Source organism: Rhamphochromis longiceps, linkage group LG17 (genome assembly GCF_057381845.1).
Source record: "Rhamphochromis longiceps isolate RC_006_pf linkage group LG17, R_longiceps_female_GT1.1, whole genome shotgun sequence".
NCBI lineage: Eukaryota > Metazoa > Chordata > Actinopteri > Cichliformes > Cichlidae > Rhamphochromis > Rhamphochromis longiceps.
This window is the reverse complement of record NC_140573.1, coordinates 39,383,814-39,404,322: the sequence shown is the minus strand read 5'-3', so window position 1 is coordinate 39,404,322 and position 20,509 is coordinate 39,383,814. Positions and strand designations below refer to the sequence as shown.

The 20,509-nt window shown below is 41.3% G+C and overlaps 3 protein-coding genes across 4 annotated transcripts in view; 1 reads left to right on the top strand and 2 right to left on the bottom strand.

Moving 5' to 3' along the window:
• Positions 1–547: 547 nt before the first annotated feature.
• lyrm5a (LYR motif containing 5a) lies at positions 548–1,781 on the bottom strand. Of its 2 annotated transcripts, none has more exons than XM_085386590.1 (3): positions 1,722–1,781; positions 1,461–1,516; positions 548–1,373 (listed from the first exon to the last, which is right to left on the bottom strand). In XM_085386590.1, the coding sequence occupies exons 2-3, from the start codon at positions 1,503–1,505 to the stop codon at positions 1,161–1,163; spliced, it is 258 nt and encodes an 85-aa protein (XP_085242716.1). In that variant the 5' UTR covers positions 1,506–1,516; positions 1,722–1,781; the 3' UTR covers positions 548–1,160. The 2 variants fall into 2 exon arrangements, with proteins under 2 accessions (XP_085242716.1, XP_085242717.1); XM_085386591.1 differs by lacking the exon at positions 1,722–1,781 and adding an exon at positions 1,618–1,709.
• A 1,413-nt stretch (positions 1,782–3,194) lies between these two features.
• On the top strand, positions 3,195–12,834 carry dnai7 (dynein axonemal intermediate chain 7). Its single transcript, XM_085386805.1, has 14 exons — positions 3,195–3,454; positions 4,453–4,541; positions 4,652–4,756; positions 4,844–4,981; positions 5,219–5,353; positions 5,458–5,561; positions 6,354–6,542; positions 6,619–6,725; positions 8,530–8,690; positions 8,771–8,930; positions 9,003–9,217; positions 9,312–9,470; positions 10,266–10,379; positions 12,431–12,834. Exons 1-14 carry the CDS (start codon positions 3,367–3,369, stop codon positions 12,704–12,706), a joined length of 2,040 nt encoding a protein of 679 aa, XP_085242931.1. The 5' UTR covers positions 3,195–3,366; the 3' UTR covers positions 12,707–12,834.
• Positions 12,835–13,026: 192 nt separating this feature from the next.
• The window catches only part of irag2 (inositol 1,4,5-triphosphate receptor associated 2), a 28,299-nt gene continuing 20,816 nt past the window's right edge, over positions 13,027–20,509 (bottom strand). The window contains exons 27-39 of the mRNA XM_085386804.1: positions 19,846–19,930; positions 19,714–19,756; positions 19,603–19,630; positions 19,138–19,278; positions 18,605–18,739; positions 18,373–18,520; positions 18,069–18,112; positions 17,894–17,959; positions 17,230–17,288; positions 16,901–16,999; positions 15,780–15,905; positions 14,141–14,289; positions 13,027–13,579 (exon numbers count right to left, since the gene is read on the bottom strand). Of these exons, the coding sequence (XP_085242930.1) occupies positions 13,437–13,579; positions 14,141–14,289; positions 15,780–15,905; positions 16,901–16,999; positions 17,230–17,288; positions 17,894–17,959; positions 18,069–18,112; positions 18,373–18,520; positions 18,605–18,739; positions 19,138–19,278; positions 19,603–19,630; positions 19,714–19,756; positions 19,846–19,930 (1,266 nt within the window). The 3' untranslated portion in view covers positions 13,027–13,436. The remainder of the gene's footprint in view (positions 13,580–14,140; positions 14,290–15,779; positions 15,906–16,900; positions 17,000–17,229; positions 17,289–17,893; positions 17,960–18,068; positions 18,113–18,372; positions 18,521–18,604; positions 18,740–19,137; positions 19,279–19,602; positions 19,631–19,713; positions 19,757–19,845; positions 19,931–20,509) is intronic.

The following is a 20,509-nucleotide window of genomic DNA, read 5'->3' as shown; positions in this document are numbered from 1 at the left end:
GGCTCGTTTTCCAGCTACAGGACCCGGGCACCTTGCATTCAGAGTCACAATGAACTCCTCTGTATACCAAAGCATTTTAGAGTAAGATATGAAACCTTCTGTGTGCCCGGCAGTTAAAGCTTGGACCAAATTGGATCATGAAATAACACCAGCTAATCTATAACAGAATGGCCTAAAAAGAAGAGACAGGTGTTGCAATGGTCCAGTCAAGGTCTAGACATCAGCTCAATTAAAACACTGCAGCAGGATCTTAGCAGAGCGCTGCATGAACAAATACCTGCAAACCTCAATAAACCGAAGCAACACTGAAAAGAGAAGGAGCCAAGATTCCTCCACAGGAATGTGAGAGACTGAATAAGTCCTCAAGAAAACATTATTTCAAGCTATTGGTGCTAAAGGTGGGTCTACAACCCATTGAATCATGCCAAGTACTGTGTCATAGGATTTCATAGTCTCATGAAAACTTCCTTTTTCAGAATCCATGCAGACTGACACTAGATCTGCAAGGTTTAGGTTGATTGCAATAGCAGGAATAAGTAACACTAAGCTGTGTTTGTGGTTTATTATGACACGAGACACCACTCTAAGAAATCTGTAACATTTATGTTTGCCTTTTGTGTAACAGCACATGAATCCATTCCCATGTACACTTATTTCTCAAAAAATGTGAGCATGTATTTACAAATATATACACTGAAATACATTCTAAAACTCACGTATTACATTAAAGACAGCTGCTTTAAAAAAAAAAAAAAAAGTACACAACCTCTTGTACAAATGATCAATGTTACAATTTGGACACCTTGGTGTAAACACTGGGTAACTCATCTGGTGAAGCATTTGTTTTAAATACACTAAAATGTGACAATGGGACAAAGAATGCATAAAACATATTCTAGGCTTACAAACAGTATATGAAATTGAAAGAGTGGCCTTAGGTACAAAATATCAATGACAGTGATGATCGCTTTGCAACACCCAGAGAGGATTTTATTTCCCTTTCAGAGGCAACCTTAGTTGAGTTTAATAAAGGAGCAGCTGATGTAAATTCTGTTCTTTGTTTTGGACCCGGTAGGTGTTAAAAGGTGTTTGTGAATCCGAAATAACCGATTACCACACTGTAATCCAGGAAAACCACTTGGAGCTATCAGCGTGTGCCATTATTTTTCGGGTTCATAGTATCTTTTTTTCATGGCCCGATATTTTCGGAGGAAATACAGAGCTTCTAGCTCCTTGATGACATGATCCCCCCGGGCCACCAGCTGTTTGATCTTCTCCGGGTCGGTAACGTCTTTATGCTTCATGAATGCTGACTTCAGGCGCTGTTTGAAGTACGCTGCTCCCTGAGGGTATTCACGGCCGAGATACAGGAGCTTGTTTGGAGAGGAGAGACACATTTTTAAAGCTCTGCAGCATTGCACACCACCCAGCGTTGTTTCTCTTAACACCAGTTTACTTACATTTTTGTACAGCCTGATAACTTCAGTTTTTAAAGGGTTGGACATGGCCTTTCACACTTTTGAAACGAGAAGAGGAGAAAGGGAAGGTCAGGAGAGAGAGCACACAGAAACCATTACACAAAATTAAGTTTAGCTTAGCAGCTAGCTTACGAATTACCATGTAGAGCACCGCATTTATGCCAAGCGCAACAAATTGACATTTACACGTGTTATATTATGTACGCCAATGAAGAGAAAAATGTCTTTTCCTTGCGTCCTTACCTATGAATGCAAGGGACAACTCCGTAGTGCACGTTGTCGCACGTCGTTTCGTTCTGTCGCAAATAAAAAACATAGCAAGTACGCATGCGTATAGGTTGCCACGGTTACCCAGACGCGCGGACGAACATGGTGAGGGTTTTTCCCCTCTATTATTTCCTTATAATAGACCAACTTAAATATTATTTTTAAAGGTCTATGTGATTACAGGCTACCAGTTAGCGCAATTACGTAGTAACCTATTAGTTTACTGTACGAAATACAGTTTCGTAGTTCTTAACTTCGACACTTTCTCTCTCTCTCTCTCTCTTTATATACAGAGGTGGCAAAAGTACAGACTTTCTTTACTTAAGTAGAACAACTAAGTAGTACAGATACCTGGGTTAAAAAAATGCTCCACCAATAGTTGAAGCACTGAAGCAACTGTTTTACTCAAAAGAGGAAAAGTACAGGCTCTGAAATGTACTCCAAGAAAGAAAGTAGCTCTTTGTAGGACAATTCTAACAAGGAAACTGAACCTCCTGCTATATTAATATAATATCATTATACTATTAGTACATGATAACACAAATACAATAATCTAAATTAATACAATAACATAAATTATAATCCCAGTGAATATGCCCAGTTTGAATGTGTTATATAGGACCCAATGCAGTGGAAAGGAATATTTAAAAAAAGAAAAAAAGAAGCGGTTTTCTGTTGCCTCCACATTTAAACATTAACTCTTGATTTTAAAGTGAGATTCAGCAGGTGGGGGACACTAAGATCTGTGGAGTGGCTCAGCAAAGGGAAAAGAATTACACCTCATAATAATGTCTAATGTGAGATTCAGTAGATTTTATTTGTGTACATGCTGTGGTCAGCTGACCTGCTGCTCTTTGTGAATTTACACAACTGAATTTAGCAAGATGTCAGCAGTTTTCACAAGATGTCCTGGGTGATGTCCATCCTCTACACTGACACGGACACCACTCCTCTACTCATTAGATTGTCTTTACAGTAGACAGTATAAAGTTCAGTGAATTAATCTAAACATCATCAGCTTAAGTGTGAAGTTATTTCACAGTCTTTTCTCTCCCTGTGAAATAAAACCGTAAATAAACAGTCTGTGTTTTAGCTGATAGAAATGTTGAATTTGAAATTACCTGCCACTTAGCGCTAGCTAGATTATGAAGTTCCACTAACACAAAAGGTCACCTGCACTACTTCTGGAAATGTAGGCAGTAAAAGTAAAAGGGTGTCAGAAAAATAAATAATTAAGTAAAGTACCTGGATTTTCTACATAAGTACTGTAACAAAATATTTGTATTTAGTTACTCCCCACCTCTCTATATCTATCTATAGTGTATATAGATATAGATAGATACATAGTTTCTTGAATTTCTGTTGTGAAACATGACATTCTGTAACTTTCTCTCTGTCTTTTTTTCCTGTGAATGAAAGCTTCCCAAGAAACAACAGGTATGAGCAACAGGCAGTCAGTATATCGTCTGTCTTTGACAATTAGACACAGAACTCAGCTCAAGATACACACAGGAAGCTTCCTTACTCTCTTTCTCGCTGCTTCGTTCTCTTCAGCAATATATCCATTTGCTAGTAGGTACACACTGAACTGTCACTGTTAAACTACACTTGCAATGCTCTGATGCCACAGAAGAAGGCCGGTAAGGTGTCCAAGGCTCAGAGGACAAAGCGGCAGCAAGAGGAGGAGGAGAGGAGACTTCGAGAGGAAGGTGAGCAGTCTCTCTTAATTTAAACCTCCAGTGTAGGTGGCGTTTCTGGCACTGAGACTTTAAAGGGAAATTGACTTTTAAAAAAATGAATCTGTTACACTTTTTGAGCTTCTCTCAAGATTTGTTCATTGTCATTATGTTGCTAGAACGTAACAAAAATTGCAATGGTGCTCTCGGTAATAAAGAAAATGTAGAAAAGATAAATAAGATTTACTTAAAAAAAGATAAATGCAGAAGCCTTTAGCAGTCTTTAGAGTAAAGTGACTGGATGTGAGTGTTCGTGGGGAAGGGCAGGTGGACGGATGGCTTTCACAGCTCTTGGAAAAATAGCTGTCCCTCAGCCGGGTGGTAGTGGTCTTTATGTATCTATACCATTTCCTAGATGGCAAAGGTATGAACAGTTCGTGTCCCGGGTGAGTGGGGTCAGCAGCAATATGGCTGGCCTTCCTTTGCAGTCTGCCAGCTTATACTGAATTGAGGTCTGTTAGCTGCTTAATGTGTCTTTGGAGGATCCTCTCAAAGAACTTCATGATGACTGGGGTCAGTGCGACTAGGCAGTAATCATTTAGGCAGGCCACAGCTGATTTTTTTTTTGGCACAGGCACAATGATGGAGGACCTAAGGCAGACAGGGATAGTATAAAGTTGCAGAGACAGATTGAAAATGTCCAAAAAGACCCCAGCCAGCTGGTCAGCACATGTCCTCCCTGACACCTTTTCCAGTTTTGCAGCTTTGTTAGTGTTAGTTCTCTTCAGAGAACAAGTCACTTAGTGGAGCTGCAGGATCAGGGGCTGATGCTGCTCCTCTAGTTGAAGGGGAGCAACGGTTGCACCTCCATTAGTGTTGTCAATCTGGAGAAGAAACTGTTCAGGGTATCAGGAAGTGAGGGATCCCAACTGATCTACTGCTCTATGTAGCTGTTTATGAGTAGGAGAGATAGGCGCTTGTTGGTGGATGTGTTCTCTGTTAGCACTGTATCTGTAACATGTACATTGTAGAGGAAGCCCGGATCAGGGCAGAAAGAGAAGAACAGGAGAGAGTGGAAAGAGAGAGAAAGCAGAAGGAAGTGGAAAGGCTTGAGCTAAAGGTAAGAGCCCAGTTTAATATTAACCCTAAATGAAGCATAAAAGAAGAAATGTACATACACAGAAGAGTACTTGGGAATGCTTTGTGTGCTTGGATGTCTTTCTCTGACAGGACCTAGAGCGCAGAGAGGCCGAGTTGAAGGAACTGCACCATCTACTGGAGGAGAATCATACTGCAGTAACCAAATGGAAAACTGAAGCTGTGGAGACAGCCAAGGTGTGGATCCACAAGCATTCTGTCCAGTAGATATGGACATTTTCTTTTTCCCTGATGGATTTCTGGCAGTGTATGCTTTGTGTCCAGTGGGAGCGATACATGCGTTGCGACGGTGCACCAGACCCAGCAGTACAGAAAGAGATGAATACATACATGAGTTTATGGAGAGATGACCCTGAGGTCAACATCACGCTTGTGCTCCAGCAGTGTAATCTTGCTCTGCAGGTCTGTATGTGTTTGTTGATCAATGACAGTAAGGTTATTTTATTTCCCTATTATCAGATAATAACCAGCAACAATTTTCTTTATGTTAACTGGCAATAATTAAGTGATAATAATCAGGATGAAAAATTAAGCACAGGACAAAAGTAGCTCGAGCTATTAAAAATAGAGGTAACTAAAGCCTTGTCTTCAAGTGAGTTATCTGCTGTGTGTTCTAACATAACAAATCTGTTCTTACAGCTGGTAGATGAGTTGGAAGATTTCCTCAAAGATGTTACAGATCCCCAGGAGGGCCAGAAGTACCAGAAGGTTCTCATAAATTTGCAGGAGCTAATTCACTCAAAACACCACCTTGCTACTGAAGAGATCCTTAAGGTACAAGATACCTGATTATTCCCATGATAACACATCAGGATGCAGTTTGATTTATAGTAACAATATAGCAATAAGTCCAAAACCCTGCGTGTCCATGGTTTCAGAGTGCCAGTGAAAACGTCAGCACTGAGACAGGCAACATGCAGACTGTGATCAAAGATGACAACATTACACTATGTCTCTGGGCCAACCTCAATAAGATTCCAAGGTTTGTTCATAAAGCTATCATCTTAGAATTTCATTCTGTTATATATCCACTGTTACAGTGGTGGATGCTCATATTAAAGTTTCACATGGTGAAATCAGTGTATGTGTAAGGAATCTCTTTGAGTCAACGCTCACACTTCAGACTCTTCAGTTCTAGGAGTGAGCACAGAAGCTCAACCCTCTCTTTAGCAGCCATTCAGAAGAAAGTTGGTTTAAGTGAGCGGGAAGGAAGCCAGACAGCGGTTAGACAGACAGACCAACTGTCCGTCTGTCCACCCATCTTCTGCTGCTTATCTAGGTTTGGGTTGCAGGGGCAGCAGTCTAAACAGAGACAGCCAGACCCTTGCCAACTCCTCCAGTTCATCTGGGGGGACACTGAGGCATTTCCAAGCCAGCAGAGAGACACTAAAGACATCTTTTCAGCATGTTCTAGGTCAGCCCAGGGTATCCTAGTAGGACATGCCAGAAACGCCTCATCATCTCATCCAGCAGCAATGGGCTAATTGTCCACGAACTCCTGAAACCCCTTTTGAACAGGGGGACCACCACCATGATCTGCCAAATGTCGCTGGCTCCCACATTTTCCTTCTGATGCTGCCCATCCAAAAATAGAAATATGGTGCTAGAAATGAACATCATTCCAACGTTAAAGAAAGTCAATCATTTGTAGCTGTGCCTTATGATGAAGATGAAATTTGTGGACAGTACCTAAACACAGACTTGTACAAATGTTGCCTGTAGGTACACAGGCTGATGTTTTATTCCTCTTTGTGTTTCTACCTGGTCCATCCAGGTTTAAGAGTGTCAGCTTCAGTGAGGCAGGCCTCAGCTTTGAGCTTCCCAAGCAGCTGGCTGTGAGTGACATTGCTGTGCGCATCCTCCACACCCGGTATGACCACCTATCTTCATTAGCCAGGATGACTCATCTGAGAACACACACACTCAGCAACAGGGTCTACCCGGCGATGCAGTCCACCCAAAGGTTAGGCGAGAGGGAGGTAAGATGAAAGCTTCTGTTGTGGGTTCCTTCATTTACTGGGTTCTTTTCCTTCCTATAGAATGCACATCTCACAGAGTGCAGCCAGTCTGTGGTCAAGGAGGAGCAGTCCAGAGCCTGAAGAGAGCCAAGTGAGCCACGTCCAAACACTGATGGAGGCACTTGATGGTAAGATGGTCTTTAAATACAGTGGGGCAAAAAAGTATTTAGTCAGCCACCGATTGTGCAAGTTCCCCCACTTAAAATGATGACAGAGGTCAGTAATTTGCACCAGAGGTACACTTCAACTGTGAGAGACAGAATGTGAAAGAAAAAAAATCCATGAATCCACATGGTAGGATTTGTAAAGAATTTATTCGTAAATTAGGGTGGAAAATAAGTATTTGGTCACCTCAAACATGGAAAATCTCTGGCTCTCACAGACCTGTAACGTCTTCTGTAAGAAGCTTTTCTGTCCCCCACTCGTTACCTGTATGAATGGCACCTGTTTGAACTCATCTGTATAAAAGACACCTGTCCACAGCCTCAAACAGTCAGACTCCAAACTCCGCCATGGCCAAGACCAAAGAGCTTTCGAAGGACACCAGGAAAAGTATTGTAGACCTGCACCAGACTGGGAAGAGTGAATCTACAATAGGCAAGCAGCTTGGTGTGAAAAAATCAACTGTGGGAGCAATCATCAGAAAATGGAAGACATACAAGACCACTGATAATCTCCCTCGATCTGGGGCTCCACGCAAGATCTCATCCCGTGGGGTCAAAATGATCATGAGAACGGTGAGCAAAGATCCCAGAACCACACGGGGGGACCTGGTGAATGACCTGCAGAGAGCTGGGACCAAAGTAACAAAGGTCACCATCAGTAACACACTACAACGGCAGGGAATCAAATCCCGCAGTGCCAGACGTGTTCCTCTGCTGAAGCCAGTGCATGTCCAGGCCCGTCTGAAGTTTGCCAGAGAGCACATGGATGATACAGCAGAGGATTGGGAGAATGTCATGTGGTCAGATGAAACCAAAGTAGAACTTTTTGGTATAAACTCAACTCGTCGTGTTTGGAGGAGGAAGAATACTGAGTTGCATCCCAAGAACACCATACCTACTGTGAAGCATGGGGGTGGAAACATCATGCTATGGGGCTGTTTTTCTGCCAAGGGGACAGGACGACTGATCCGTGTTAAGGACAGAATGAATGGGGCCATGTATCGTGAGATTTTGAGCCAAAACCTCCTTCCATCAGTGAGAACTTTGAAGATGAAACGAGGCTGGGTCTTCCAACATGACAATGATCCAAAACACACCGCCCGGGCAACAAAGGAGTGGCTCCGTAAGAAGCATTTGAAAGTCCTGGAGTGGCCTAGCCAGTCTCCAGACCTCAACCCCATAGAAAATCTGTGGCAGGAGTTGAAAGTCCGTGTTGCTCGGCGACAGCCCCAAAACATCACTGCTCTCGAGAAGATCTGCATGGAGGAATGGGCCAAAATACCAGCTACTGTGTGTGCAAACCTGGTAAAGACCTATAGTAAACGTTTGACCTCTGTTATTGCCAACAAAGGTTATGTTACAAAGTATTGAGTTGTATTTTTGTTATTGACCAAATACTTATTTTCCACCCTGATTTACGAATAAATTCTTTACAAATCCTACCATGTGGATTCATGGATTTTTTTTTCACATTCTGTCTCTCACAGTTGAAGTGTACCTCTGGTGCAAATTACTGACCTCTGTCATCATTTTAGGTGGGGGAACTTGCACAATCGGTGGCTGACTAAATACTTTTTTGCCCCACTGTAAAAAGCAAGCACATAAACTAAACTCGTTTTAAAAATACATATCACACTATGTCACAACTAACTCTATGTCAATGATTATTGTAAACTTAGCTTAGAAAGAATGTGTTTATTTCCACAGACAAATTAACCAGCGGTTCTTCTAAAAGCCTTAATGACAGTTCTGTCTGTCTGTTCACCAGTCAGGGATCCGATTGGTCCCCCGGAGGAGCACACAGTGATCAACCCTGTTGCCCAGGTGGTAGACTTGATGGAGTACACACCTCTGGGTGGAGTATTCTACTATGATGCGTTTCACCTCCCACCTCAAATTCAATATGCCCATGGCTGGAAATTTGTGCAGGTGAAGAGATAAGGGTCTTCCAGCTAGCATGAGATCAAACCTCACTTGTACTCAAAGTGCATGCCTGTTTTTGTTTGTAGGTGTTGAGGACAGGTATGCAGGTCTTCTCTTATCAGGCTGAGAAGTCTGGTTTGGATGGCCACGAGGCTCTCCCCTGTCCTCTTATTGGGGTGTCTGTGACACTGCCCGACTCTGTTGTCTTCTTGGAAGCTCCACAAGTGGCTCGCTGGGATGCTGCAGGTATACCACACTCTGAAATACATCTGAAAGACCCCACAAAGTCAAAGATATTGAAACTGTCTACTCCCAAAGGTAAGCAGTGGAGGATGGATGGTATCACCGACATCTCCTATGATGAGTCTGAGGCCAAAATCTCTTTCAAGATGGACTCCTTCCAAGCGTTTGCGCTGATGCAGAAAACCTACGCCAACCTTCCTTTTCAGAGCTGGGAGCTCCGGCCACTGGGCCAGGACTCTGCTCTCTACACTGTCAACGGGGCGTTCATAAACATCAGCATCACTATTCAGGTAAGACGGCAGGAGCACTGTGGACGCAAGACGCAGGAAATAAACAGGAGATGTGGCTTAACTGTTACAATTTGTGCATCTGTGTCACTGATAGGATAATAAATGTATGCTGCAATCAGAGCAAGAGGGGGGGCTCTCTCACCTCATCGGAAAGTGGATGAGTGGCTCGGACCTGCAGAAGGCCATGGTCGACGCTGGGGTCAACATCTTTGTGAATGAATACGCGCACAAATACGTCAGCAGCACTGCCAAGGTCTGCAACACAAAACCAAGATGCTAAATTTGAGACGCTAATATGAGAAGCTTAATAAGAATCCTTCAAAGATTGAAATGCATTTTATGAAGTCAAATGGGTTTCAGAATGGAAAAATGGACTTGAACGCCCCTTTAAATGAGGAGATTGAAAAACAAGGTTCGGCTGATATTTCACATGGTACCCACTATTTAAGCAGCTCAGACTACCCCCAGTTGTTGTGCATCTTTTCATTCATCTGACTGAAGAAGTGAATAAGTGCTTTTCATGTCACCAATTAGGGCTGTCAACATTAAGGCGTTAATGCGTCATGACGATTAAAATTTTTAACGCAATCAACCCATCTGGAGCGCAGAATGGACAAACTGCCCAAAATGCATTGACAGAGACATTTCAGGGATTTTGAGTCATTCTGCGCTCCAGATGGGTTGATTGCGCTAAAAAAAAAAAAAAAAAAAAAGTAAATAGCGTTATTTGCGATGACTGCGTTAGCGTTAGCATTGACAGCCCTACACCAAATATAAATGACTACAGACGGAAATGTCAGTTAGCGTGTGACTTGGTTGGTGAGATTTTCACCTGATGGTAGCATTACGTTAAAAGGTTTGAACCAAAGTTTGTATTACACAGTGCATGTAAGTGTCCCATGAAATCATAAGATAAATACGTTTTTCTGCATTTACACAGGGCTGCCTGAAGCGGTCCTGATATGTAGTTTTAAACAACAATTTAATTATTGTGTTTTTGCAGTATTAAGAATTACGAAATGATCTGTGGGGTTTCTGTCCTCTTCAGGACCCACTCACACAGCACGCTGCCTACGAACAGATGGCCCTCTTTTCCTCTGCCTGTGCATTCTCGTGGAGCAAGTGGAATGCTAAATGTGGAGCTGAGCATCTGGTCATGCAGGTACTCTCTCACACATAGATACACTTTATGCAATGTAGTATTTTACTCCATTATCTACTTAAGGCCTCAGTCACACTAGAGTAAAAATAGAACGGCTACCTCTGTGCGAGCAGGAGAAAAAACTGTGGCTGGTGAGTGATTGTGCTGAAAATATTTTTGCTACCTGGGAATGACCGCAAGAAGTTGTGGGGACCACTTTTGGTTGCAAGGAGATTCAGCATGTTGCCAGGTGGGAGGTAACCTGTCTCTGCCTGATTCGGACCGACTGCAATCCCTCTCAAAGAGATTGGTGAAGGTTTGCGATTAATCGCCATCCACTTTACAAATGCAAACATGCTGTAATCAACTGGAGTCAGTCTGTACCAATTAGCACGACTCTGCTACCTGATCAATTAATGAACCAAGAAAACGTGAATTACTAAAGTTTGTGCCAGAAAATTTTGCATAAACTGTGCTGAATTTTAAAACTAAAAAACGTGTTTAGTTATTTAGAATGGGAGGTGGACATGTTTTCAGAACGATTGCATAATTAATACACCCGATTGGCTCAAAGTGGAGAGCGAGACATAACTTTGGCTCCGTCCTGTCATTCTTTACTCAGTCCTCTGAGTGTTTAGAGCTGAGCCTCGTGTATTCCTGCTGTGCAGTAACACTGGGATTTAATTAAACAGCAGAACTCAAAGAAGCATCGGAGGGAGGCGGGGGAGATGTTGGACAAATGATGCATACAAGGATGTGTCTTGTTTTGGCAACCTATCATTTTTATTATAATGGGCAGAGCAGGTTTCAGTATTCAGGGTTTTAGAGATTTGAAACATCTCTTTAGAAATGTTTTCTCAGCAGTGTGCAAAGACAGGAAATTTTAAGGTTTTCTTTTACTTCCTTAATAGATGCATTTACATAACATCTCTGTCAAAATGCAGCTGTTTGGGGACTGTGTTAGTTTAATATGCAGTATGAACAGCGTTATCCTCTCTACTCGAGAAACTGGCAAACGCAATTCAAATATTTTAAATTACCAGAATTAAATCCTGTGTCTACTTAGTGCTACTTGGCCAGCTGTACCACTTTATGGTACGTAGAGTAAAGTGAGGTGAATGTTATCTGTATCTCATTACCATTATTTTTCTTTTTTTTTTTAACTTTAAAACTCCATGTAGAGGAGGAGGCATCTTCTTCCATGTACTAAGACCAACAGCAGACGTTCAATTTGAGAATTGATAAATAAGTGAACACGTTTTACAGAATCATGAAGCGAATGAAGGTCAGGTTAGAGTTTACCTTTTAATTGAGAAGTCTAGCTGGTCTTACCAGCTGCACCACAAATTGTGTGCGTAACATTTGTTGAGCGATGCCTTCAGTTTCTAACTGCAGGATGTGTGACAGCAGCTCTGTTGCATAACACCAATTCAGTTTCACACACTGCAGAGAAGCTCAGACAGATGCATGCATTTACACATGTAGCAGAGTAACAGCACATTAACACAGACGGCAAACAAACATATTGAGTCTCCTTCGGCCCGGTCTTGTTTATCTGAATTGCTTTGTTTTCTGCCCCAGGCTCTGCTATAGAATCACATGTCTGATGCAGACAGCAGTAGATTTGAGAGCTATCACAGGTAATTGTGGTATTATTGAAAACCCGATTTTATGTAATTGTCAATTCACCCTCCCCCCGCATGTGGTCTCAGACCTGGGCCCGGTCTCTGAAGCAGCCATTTCAAAGTCAAGGACACGGCACACAGTTGCAACAATTGTGGTTTGGCTGCAGTCTCCAATTACCATTCTCTCTAGTGCAGCTCTAGATTAAAGCAGACTACCACCTGGGTTCTCTTAACATCAACCTTTACGCAGCCAGAGCTATGAAAAAGGTAAAACAGTAGGCTTTTTATAGAACACAAAACCAAGAAGCAAAAGTGATATTAACTTGTGACTACCTGATTCTCACCAAAAGGTTACTGACCATAGTTGAGCAGACAGAACAGAGATGAAATTGGCTAACATTTAATATGCTTTAATGTTACATCAACTTGCAAAACTCTCTTTGCCAGGTGTGTGAGCACCACAATCCCTCCCCCGTGCCCAAGGACTCATGGAGTCTGTACCTTCTGGGAGCTCAGAGGAGTCGAAAGCTGGCGATCACAGAAACAAGTGAAGCTTTTTCTCCAGATCATTATCCTGGCAGCGAGTTTCACTCCACCTTCATCCACTTGCTTCAGGACACCATGAGTCCTGATGGCGTCGCTCGGACCAGAAATTCCCATCATTTGTTTGTCGACACAGTGCAGAGCCTGCTTTGTGCCACAAGGCCCCTGATGTATTCATAATCCCAGTGAAATAAACTTAAAAATGCACGACTAAATACAACAACGAGAGAGCTGAATTTGAATTGTACACTTGGATACACATAACACACATCTTCTATTGTAGAATTGGCTACTTTATTTGTGAAAAGATCCACGCATCTCCTTTGGAACATACAAAAGTGTATGAAGTTGTGGCAACCACAGCAAAAACTTGAAGATGGAAAATACAAAAAAAAAAAAACAAACAAAAAAAAAACGTTTGTGTTGAAACTGTAATAATGCAGAAATACAAGTTAAAACTCATAATCACATTTTCCACTCAAAACTAGCAAACTCATAAATATAGACTTCATAAACACTTAAGAGTTTTATTACCAGTGTTTAAAGAGTTAAGTTATAAACTGTCCTCAGCAACCGATGAGGTAAAATTCCATTAAAAATGCTGGTATTCTCCTGCATCCTCAAGTACATAAAATGTGTTTAAAAAGCCACAGGTGGAGCAGCTCACTGAACAGCTGAGCAGCACTATCACACATGCATACACACAGATAATCTTATTTAGCAAACATAATGTGATGCATAAACTCCTCTATGGGGTTAACTATTCCTGAGGCCAGGCCTGTGCTGTCGATGCAAGTCTTATAGGAATTTGCAGGCACAGTAAACATCCCAACAGCCTCTGCTCTCCCAGTGCAATAAATATCTCTGGAGGGCTGATGAGCACTAGCACCATCGACCCTCAGGACTTCGACTAGACAGGGGGCTGGCCATTGTACCGGAGCCCTGTGTAGGGCCACAGCAGCTGCTGGATGGTCATCCAGGAGTCCCCGGTCCCTACAGGGGCTGCGTCTACGGCTGGCTGCATCACCAGGCTGGCCAGCAGTGCCAGGAGACCTATGCAAATAAACAATGATAACAATAAGAATCCTTTGTTTAATTAAGAAAACACCCCCACTTCTGCATGGATAACAATCTCTGAATTATTGATGTTTTACTTGAATGTTACAGCTGTGCTATTGCTGGGTACCTTGATGCAATTTATCTGAAAAATACTAGGTAAAGATTTAAAACGCACGGTATCAAGAACAAAGTACAATATTGGTGTCAAATGCATATATGGCAGTTTTGATTTTGATGGCACATTTTCAGAAAAACTGAACAGGGGGCGATATTAAAAACGCAGGTGGAGGAAGATTTTGCAATTAGACCAACTATCAACAGGTATGTAAAGTTTCATGAATTTCCAAGCATGCTTAGGCCCTCAATAAAGGAGTTTATTTGCCAAAATAACTTTACCATTATTACACAACTTAGGGGTTGCCAAAGCATCAACGTTGAGACTTCATGGTGGGGGCATGACAAACGAGTGGAAGATGTCACGGTCTGTCCTTTATATACAGTCAATGGAGTGGTTCTCCTAGGTTTAAACCAGTAATGGTAACAAAAGGAGCCTACCCGCTAGGAGCACCATCATGGCTAGCCAAAGCCAAAGACCCCTGCCACCTCTGGCTACTGCTGCTGCCGTCCGGGAACTGGTTAAACTATGGGACAGAGACTGGGCCGCTCCTGGTTCTGTAGATGTAGGGCTGGATGAAGGGCTAGGCCTAAAGAAAACGAAATAACGTTATGACACGAACTAGGTAAGACATGGTTACTACGGGAAAAAAAAGATAAAATGTTAAAAAGATAAAGCGAAAGACTTAAGTTACCAAAAATACTTGTGACGTAGTTAGCTTATTTCAGGACACTGTCATGAACACAGTAAAATCTGTTGGTCATTTGTGGTAACTTAATTACAGCAGGCAGTAAATTAGCTGTGACTTGGCTAAAATTACAATTTAAATGCAGTTAAGTGCATTAAACCACCCATCTTATAACTGCATCAAAGCACAACCATACACATCACTGTTAGCATAGAAAGATGTCAGCAGTTGTTAATAGCAGTTGGCACTGAGCTGGATTTCAGCATTAGCTTATCAGGCAAAGGCAACAGATAATTTTGGCCTGAGATCTGTCAACAGCAGGAATGCCGCTTCAATTTAGAGTCCGTGCAAGGTCGTAAGTGGCCTTTGACTGGCACTCCTTCCAGATAAACATAGGCCTTTTGCATGCATTAATAGTGTTTTCCCCCCTTAGACAAAGTCAGAATCCACAATCACTTCCCACTTTGTATTTTCTCCCAACACACTTACAGCATTACAAAGAGCTCATCCTGATTCCTGAGAGATGTAAAGGGAGGAAAAGAGGAAAGGATAGTTCAGAACAACACCTGATCTGCATAGTTTGCATGATCTGTCACCTCACGAAAACAAAGGAACAGGCCAAGGTTTGCACATAAAACAGGTGGCCGAGCATGTTAGTAGATGACAAAAGCAAGCCTGGAGAACTTGGACTGGTTATCACGTTGAATCAAAAAAAAATAAAAAAAAATGCAGAAACAAGTCATAACACAACACATAAAAAAAGCATGCATTAAAAAGAACACATCCAAAAACAAACAAAAACACACAAAGTCTCCAGCTGAAGGAAATGATGAATTTCAAACAAAAGCCTCTGAGCCCCTTGAGCATAGAAGCTAGTCCAGCACAGATCTACATCATGAAAGAGTTTCATCACTTAGGTCTCACAACGTCCTCAAAGTTTTGAAACAAAAGGATGTGAACATCAGATGTTAAAGACACATTACATTTCTGGTATTAATGATACTTTGACCCAGGCCTCCGTTATCATTATACACAGCAGCAGGGCAGTGTTGACCAAATAGTATAAATGGGGATGGTGTCTTAAAATTGATATCATCATTAATGCCAAAATGTTACATGACTATTGATTTATGATGCAATATCTCTATACAATCACAAAATTTCAGTAACTAGTGAAAGTTCATAAGTGGCAATGAAGCGGTTATTCCATTCTAAAATAAAAACATTAATATGCCACTTATGAACTCTGATATCACAAGACGTTCAGGTTACAACTACTGGAACCTGAGCACAGCCAAATGATCAACTCTTTCACCATGTGTCAGTCTCTTGGTTTGTTGGCAGACAGTAGTGCTACCGTACGGTAGCGGTGGGCATTTAGTTGGACTAACGTCTTAAGGGGCAGAATGAGTGAGGTGAGTTTGCTGCCCAGCTCACTGAGACTGGACCTCCTCTCCACCACTGTCTCCTCCTTCTGCTCCTCCTCGGACTGGCAGTCTGTGTTGTTGCAGGCTGTCCTGTGGGCATGCACGGGTTAGGCATTCAAACAAACTTTTGAGCTGCACAATGACATATGACCATTGCTACAAAACCACAATTTTGTGTGCACACATGCCAAAGTCATGCATATGAAGCTAACAAAAGCAAGCAGAGAGACACCCCTGCAGCAGTCATGGAATTATATTCACCTCCTGCAGACCAGTAATTTCTCAGACATGAAGTCATGTTTGAAATTATAATTAGTTTTGCATGAATCAGTTCATTCCCAGCAATGCAGAGTATATGCTTAAATATAGCACAAAGCCATAAAGCAATTTCACAACCTTTCAGTTATTTGGAGATTATTCAGCGCTTGACTTCCATCATCTTTAGCATTAGCTTTTACATTAGTTTTCCAAACATGTGAAAGCATACGGTGCCCCATAAGAAAAACAAACATGTCACAAATGTCCACAGCAAAGATGTGTCACTTCAATATTTTGTCTTTTTTTTTGTCTTCTTTTATTTATTAGTACTATTTGTATTTTATCTGTTCTATTTATATATTAATTGGCATCTGTGTGTGGACAGCAAAGAAAGAACTTCATTGCACAAAGAAATGCCTTTTTTTTCTTTGGACACATGACAATAAACACTTTGAATCTTGAATCATATAGAAAAGAGGCTTCAGACAAATACTTTCCCAAGCAAATGTGGATGGACCAGATGCATGAAAGATGGCTGCTGTGTGGTTTGCTGTCTCTGCGGTTTGTGCTTTCGACTTTGTTTCTGCTAACTAGCTTCACTATTCTCTTTTTAATACCCACAAAGTCAGTCAGCACTCTCTCACTAACAAAATTCTCTTGTTTTGTTCTCAATAACATCTGCTGTTGACAATCAAAATTATTTCTGCATAAACTTATACTGTAACCAATATTGCACCTAAGAGCCGCCATTTTTATGCATCAGGGTCTGCGCTAAAAGAACTTTGGTGATGCAGCCAGTGCAGTATCCTCCTCCTCACACGTCTTACCCCTTCATCACAAGCGAGGGCTCTTCAGTGTCGACCCAGGGCACAGAGCTACTAAAACGTTTGAGTGGGGGACGCGCTGTGATCTTCCCTGCCACATTCCTGTAAACCAACGTTATCACATAGGGGCATAACAACAACAACCCTCAAGTCATGATGCAACAAGCCTTGGTGGAATTAATAACCAACCAGAACCCTCAAATCTTGCTGTAAAAGGAGTCCCAAAAAAAAAACAAAAAACCCCACACTGCCTTTATATACAGAGTATACATTTTGTTGTAACTTAACTTGAAGATAATTTAACACACACACACACACACACAAATACCCACCATGGGGACCGTCTGGTCAGTCGTTCCGATTCAACCTCTGAGCCATCTTGTGTTTTGGACTGTGTTGGGGGGGACAAATCAAGCCATCATGAAAACCATACTCTTAAATAAAACTTAATCACAATCATATTTTGTCTGAATACATTTTCTGTATCAATGCTCTGCTTGTTGCTCTTAGTTCATTTAACTTTCCCTACGTTTTACATGTCAAGGACAACTGCAGTTTGTCTAACTACAAATACAGTCCAAGTACAGTGTGAAAATGTAATTTCAGTTTTCACTTTACACTATTATACCTCCTGTCATTTTATAGAAAAAGCACACCTAAGAGAAGACTGCTTCACAAACACCTTTGAAATTTATTTTATTTACATTTTAAATAACTTGTGGACTACAGAAAAACTACAATTACAAACTACAAAATGCCAGCCTTTGCAGGATACCGTCATCCAATGAGCTAGCTAGCTGCATTCCACTTGATCCAAAGTTCTCAGTTTCAATAATTACTTAAGAATGAATGATTTTTCAAGCTGAAATATTGAGTTCAGACTTTAAAATATAAGGAAAGCTGCATCTTTGGAAATTATACATACAGTGGAGAAACAAAAACATAATGTAACATATTTCCAATGTGATGATGTAGAGTCTTGCAACTGATACTCACTGTGTCAAAATGCATGTTGCCTGGGCCAGCACGAGAAATTGTTATCATGCTGCTCCGCCGGGCTGTCTATGAGAGCACGCGCGGTGGTGGTAAATAAATATTGTAATTTACAGGATTAAAAAACAGTCAACAGAAATTTGAATAAATGATCATGATGAAATTGTGTGTAATCCACCTTGTTGTACTGTGATGACTGTTTCCTTCTTTCACGGAAGTCATCTGGAAAGAGGAACATATAGGTTACCCTTGCATGCAAAATATCACATGTATCACAATCTACACAGACCTGATTCCTGAGTCTCTACTCTAGTGAGTATAGTGGTTCATGTGAGGACAGCTACAAAAGCATTCATTGCAAGGCCCAGTGCATATTTGGCATTTAACTTGGTATATAAAAAGTAATTATGAGTTTGCAGGAGTTTACAACCTATTGTATGCTACGGTCAGACTTTGTATGTCTAACAGAAAAAGGGTACAACCTTTTTCTGTTTGTGATCCAAACGACCTCTCATTCTGCATGAGCGTCTCCCGCAGTTCCAGCAGCTCAGCATGCTCTTTGGTGTACAATCTCCTGAGGTTCTCCACGTGCTGAATCATTACCTCCACAGCCTTTCCAATACGACTCTCCTGCAAATCCCAAACAAAGGAAACCATTGAATAATGAAAAAGTTTCCTTGTTATGCAGAAAACATGTTTAAATTCTCCACTTACCTGATGAATCGCTCCTAGCATCTCAGAGCGACTGGACACCCTAGTCATGGACTGGATGAGAATATCCAGGTTTTTCTGGAGCCTCTGGATGATCTCCATTGATTGGTTGTCATTGTCACAAAGAGGACTAAGAGCCTAAGCAGAAAAAAAGGAAAAGTGAAAAGAGAGAGCTGAAGAACCAGTGAGAAAATATCATACAATTTCCTCAGTTTATTTTTTGTTTCAACATATACATTTTCTTATTTATATTATTATTTACATATATTAAATAAATCGTACAAAATACATTAAAACCATTGTCCACATTCCCTCCACTACACTTCGAAGCTCTCGTGACCTTTGCACCTGTCAGCCGTTTTACTCAGTGAAACCAATAATTACACAATATATTGTAACTTCAATCACACTATGTTTGTGCAACAACCCTCTACTTCATTTACTTACAGAGTTATCACAGCTACCAGTGGTACTTTAATAACAAAGGAAAAAAAAAAAAAAAAGAGTGTGCGCTCAACAGCTGCACACACACACACCTGCAGTAAGCCCTGACAGCTGGACACTTCTTTGCGGACGTTCTCCTCGGCTAGGTCACGTGACCTCTCCTCTAGCCTGAGCCTCTTCTCCAAAGTGAACATGTCACACTTAAACCCCAGTGCCAGACGCTGGAACTCTGCCTGAAAACAGAAGAGAGGCACTTCAGTCTGAAAAGAAGTACCCAAACACCACCTCAAAATAGTATAAAGTACATTTCCATACGTTCTACCTTAACATCGACAGCGGTTCTGGACCAGCAGAAAAGTTACACCATTGAAGTTGTGAAACTTCCACATGCACACACTTCATATTTCAAGAGAATTTAATAGACTTGATGAAAAAAAATAGTTATAAAGTAAGCAATAAAGTACTATAAAGTAAAACTTACTAGCATTCTACATGGACACACCATTTTTTTACAAGGTTAAAAGGCAAACACGTGCAGGATCCAGTGGTATACATACCTCAATCTCCTTATCACTAGGTGACAGGCTGTAGACAGAAAGACAAGATCAGAAAACTTCATGTGCATACGAATGATTTACAGATTATGTTGGAATGATAAGTTGTCTTACTTGTTCTTATCTTTGAAAGTGTCAGGAATGACTAACATCTCAGCTATAAGGAAACCAAAAAGCGTGCATGCAGTCATTCAAGTCCATGAATATTAAAAATGCATTTTAATACAAGAAATATTTTAAACATACTTTCCGTGTCCGTGGCCATGCTGGCTACATTTTGGTCCTCCTGAACCTTGTGCTCCTTAACGGCCTCCACGGTGCGAGTCAGCTCCTGCAAGATCGGTACAAACATTCCAGTCTCAGTTTCTTTCTCGTCCCGCTTTGCTTCAGAGTCCGATTCTTCCATACTCAAATTCTCTTCAACACCAGTATTTCTCATGGATTTCACTACTTTTTACATAATGAATTGGAGCTGAAGAGTCAACACAGCTGGTTGTGCACTTGGCTCTAGATTCTGAATGATCCGATCCTGAGTAGAGGTAAAACTCAAACTCTCTTCCTCCCTCTCTCGTGGTCATAGACAAGTGTTCACATGATTACACGCACACACTCACTCAGCAAGAAAAGCTGCATTTCTCTTCACGGTCCAGTCAAATGTCACCTTAATGGTGCCATCTTACAGCTTTGTATTTCAAGATGCTGTAAGATTTTTATTTTATACATTTTAATTTGTTTTTTTTTTTTTTTTTTTTTAAAGATAGAATCTGACTACATGTGGTGGGAAAGCTAAAAATTTAAGATATCCACTACCATTCTCCAAGGCCTTAAGAAGAAAACTAAAGTTCAAATTACTTTAAAAGTAATATTTATAAGTGGAGTTAAGCAGTTAAGAGCAAAGTCAGTGTGCAGG

Excerpts from the sequence above, each read along its gene's own strand:
- lyrm5a (XM_085386590.1), bottom strand. The coding sequence starts at position 1,505 with ATGTCCAACCCTTTAAAAACTGAAGTTATCAGGCTGTACAAAAAT. Across the intron at positions 1,374-1,460 it reads TTATCAGGCTGTACAAAAAT|CTCCTGTATCTCGGCCGTGA; the intron begins GTAAGTAAACTG and ends TCTCCAAACAAG.
- dnai7 (XM_085386805.1), top strand. The coding sequence starts at position 3,367 with ATGCCACAGAAGAAGGCCGGTAAGGTGTCCAAGGCTCAGAGGACAAAG. Across the intron at positions 8,931-9,002 it reads GGCTCGCTGGGATGCTGCAG|GTAAGCAGTGGAGGATGGAT; the intron begins GTATACCACACT and ends CTACTCCCAAAG. Across the intron at positions 10,380-12,430 it reads CTGAGCATCTGGTCATGCAG|GTGTGTGAGCACCACAATCC; the intron begins GTACTCTCTCAC and ends TCTCTTTGCCAG.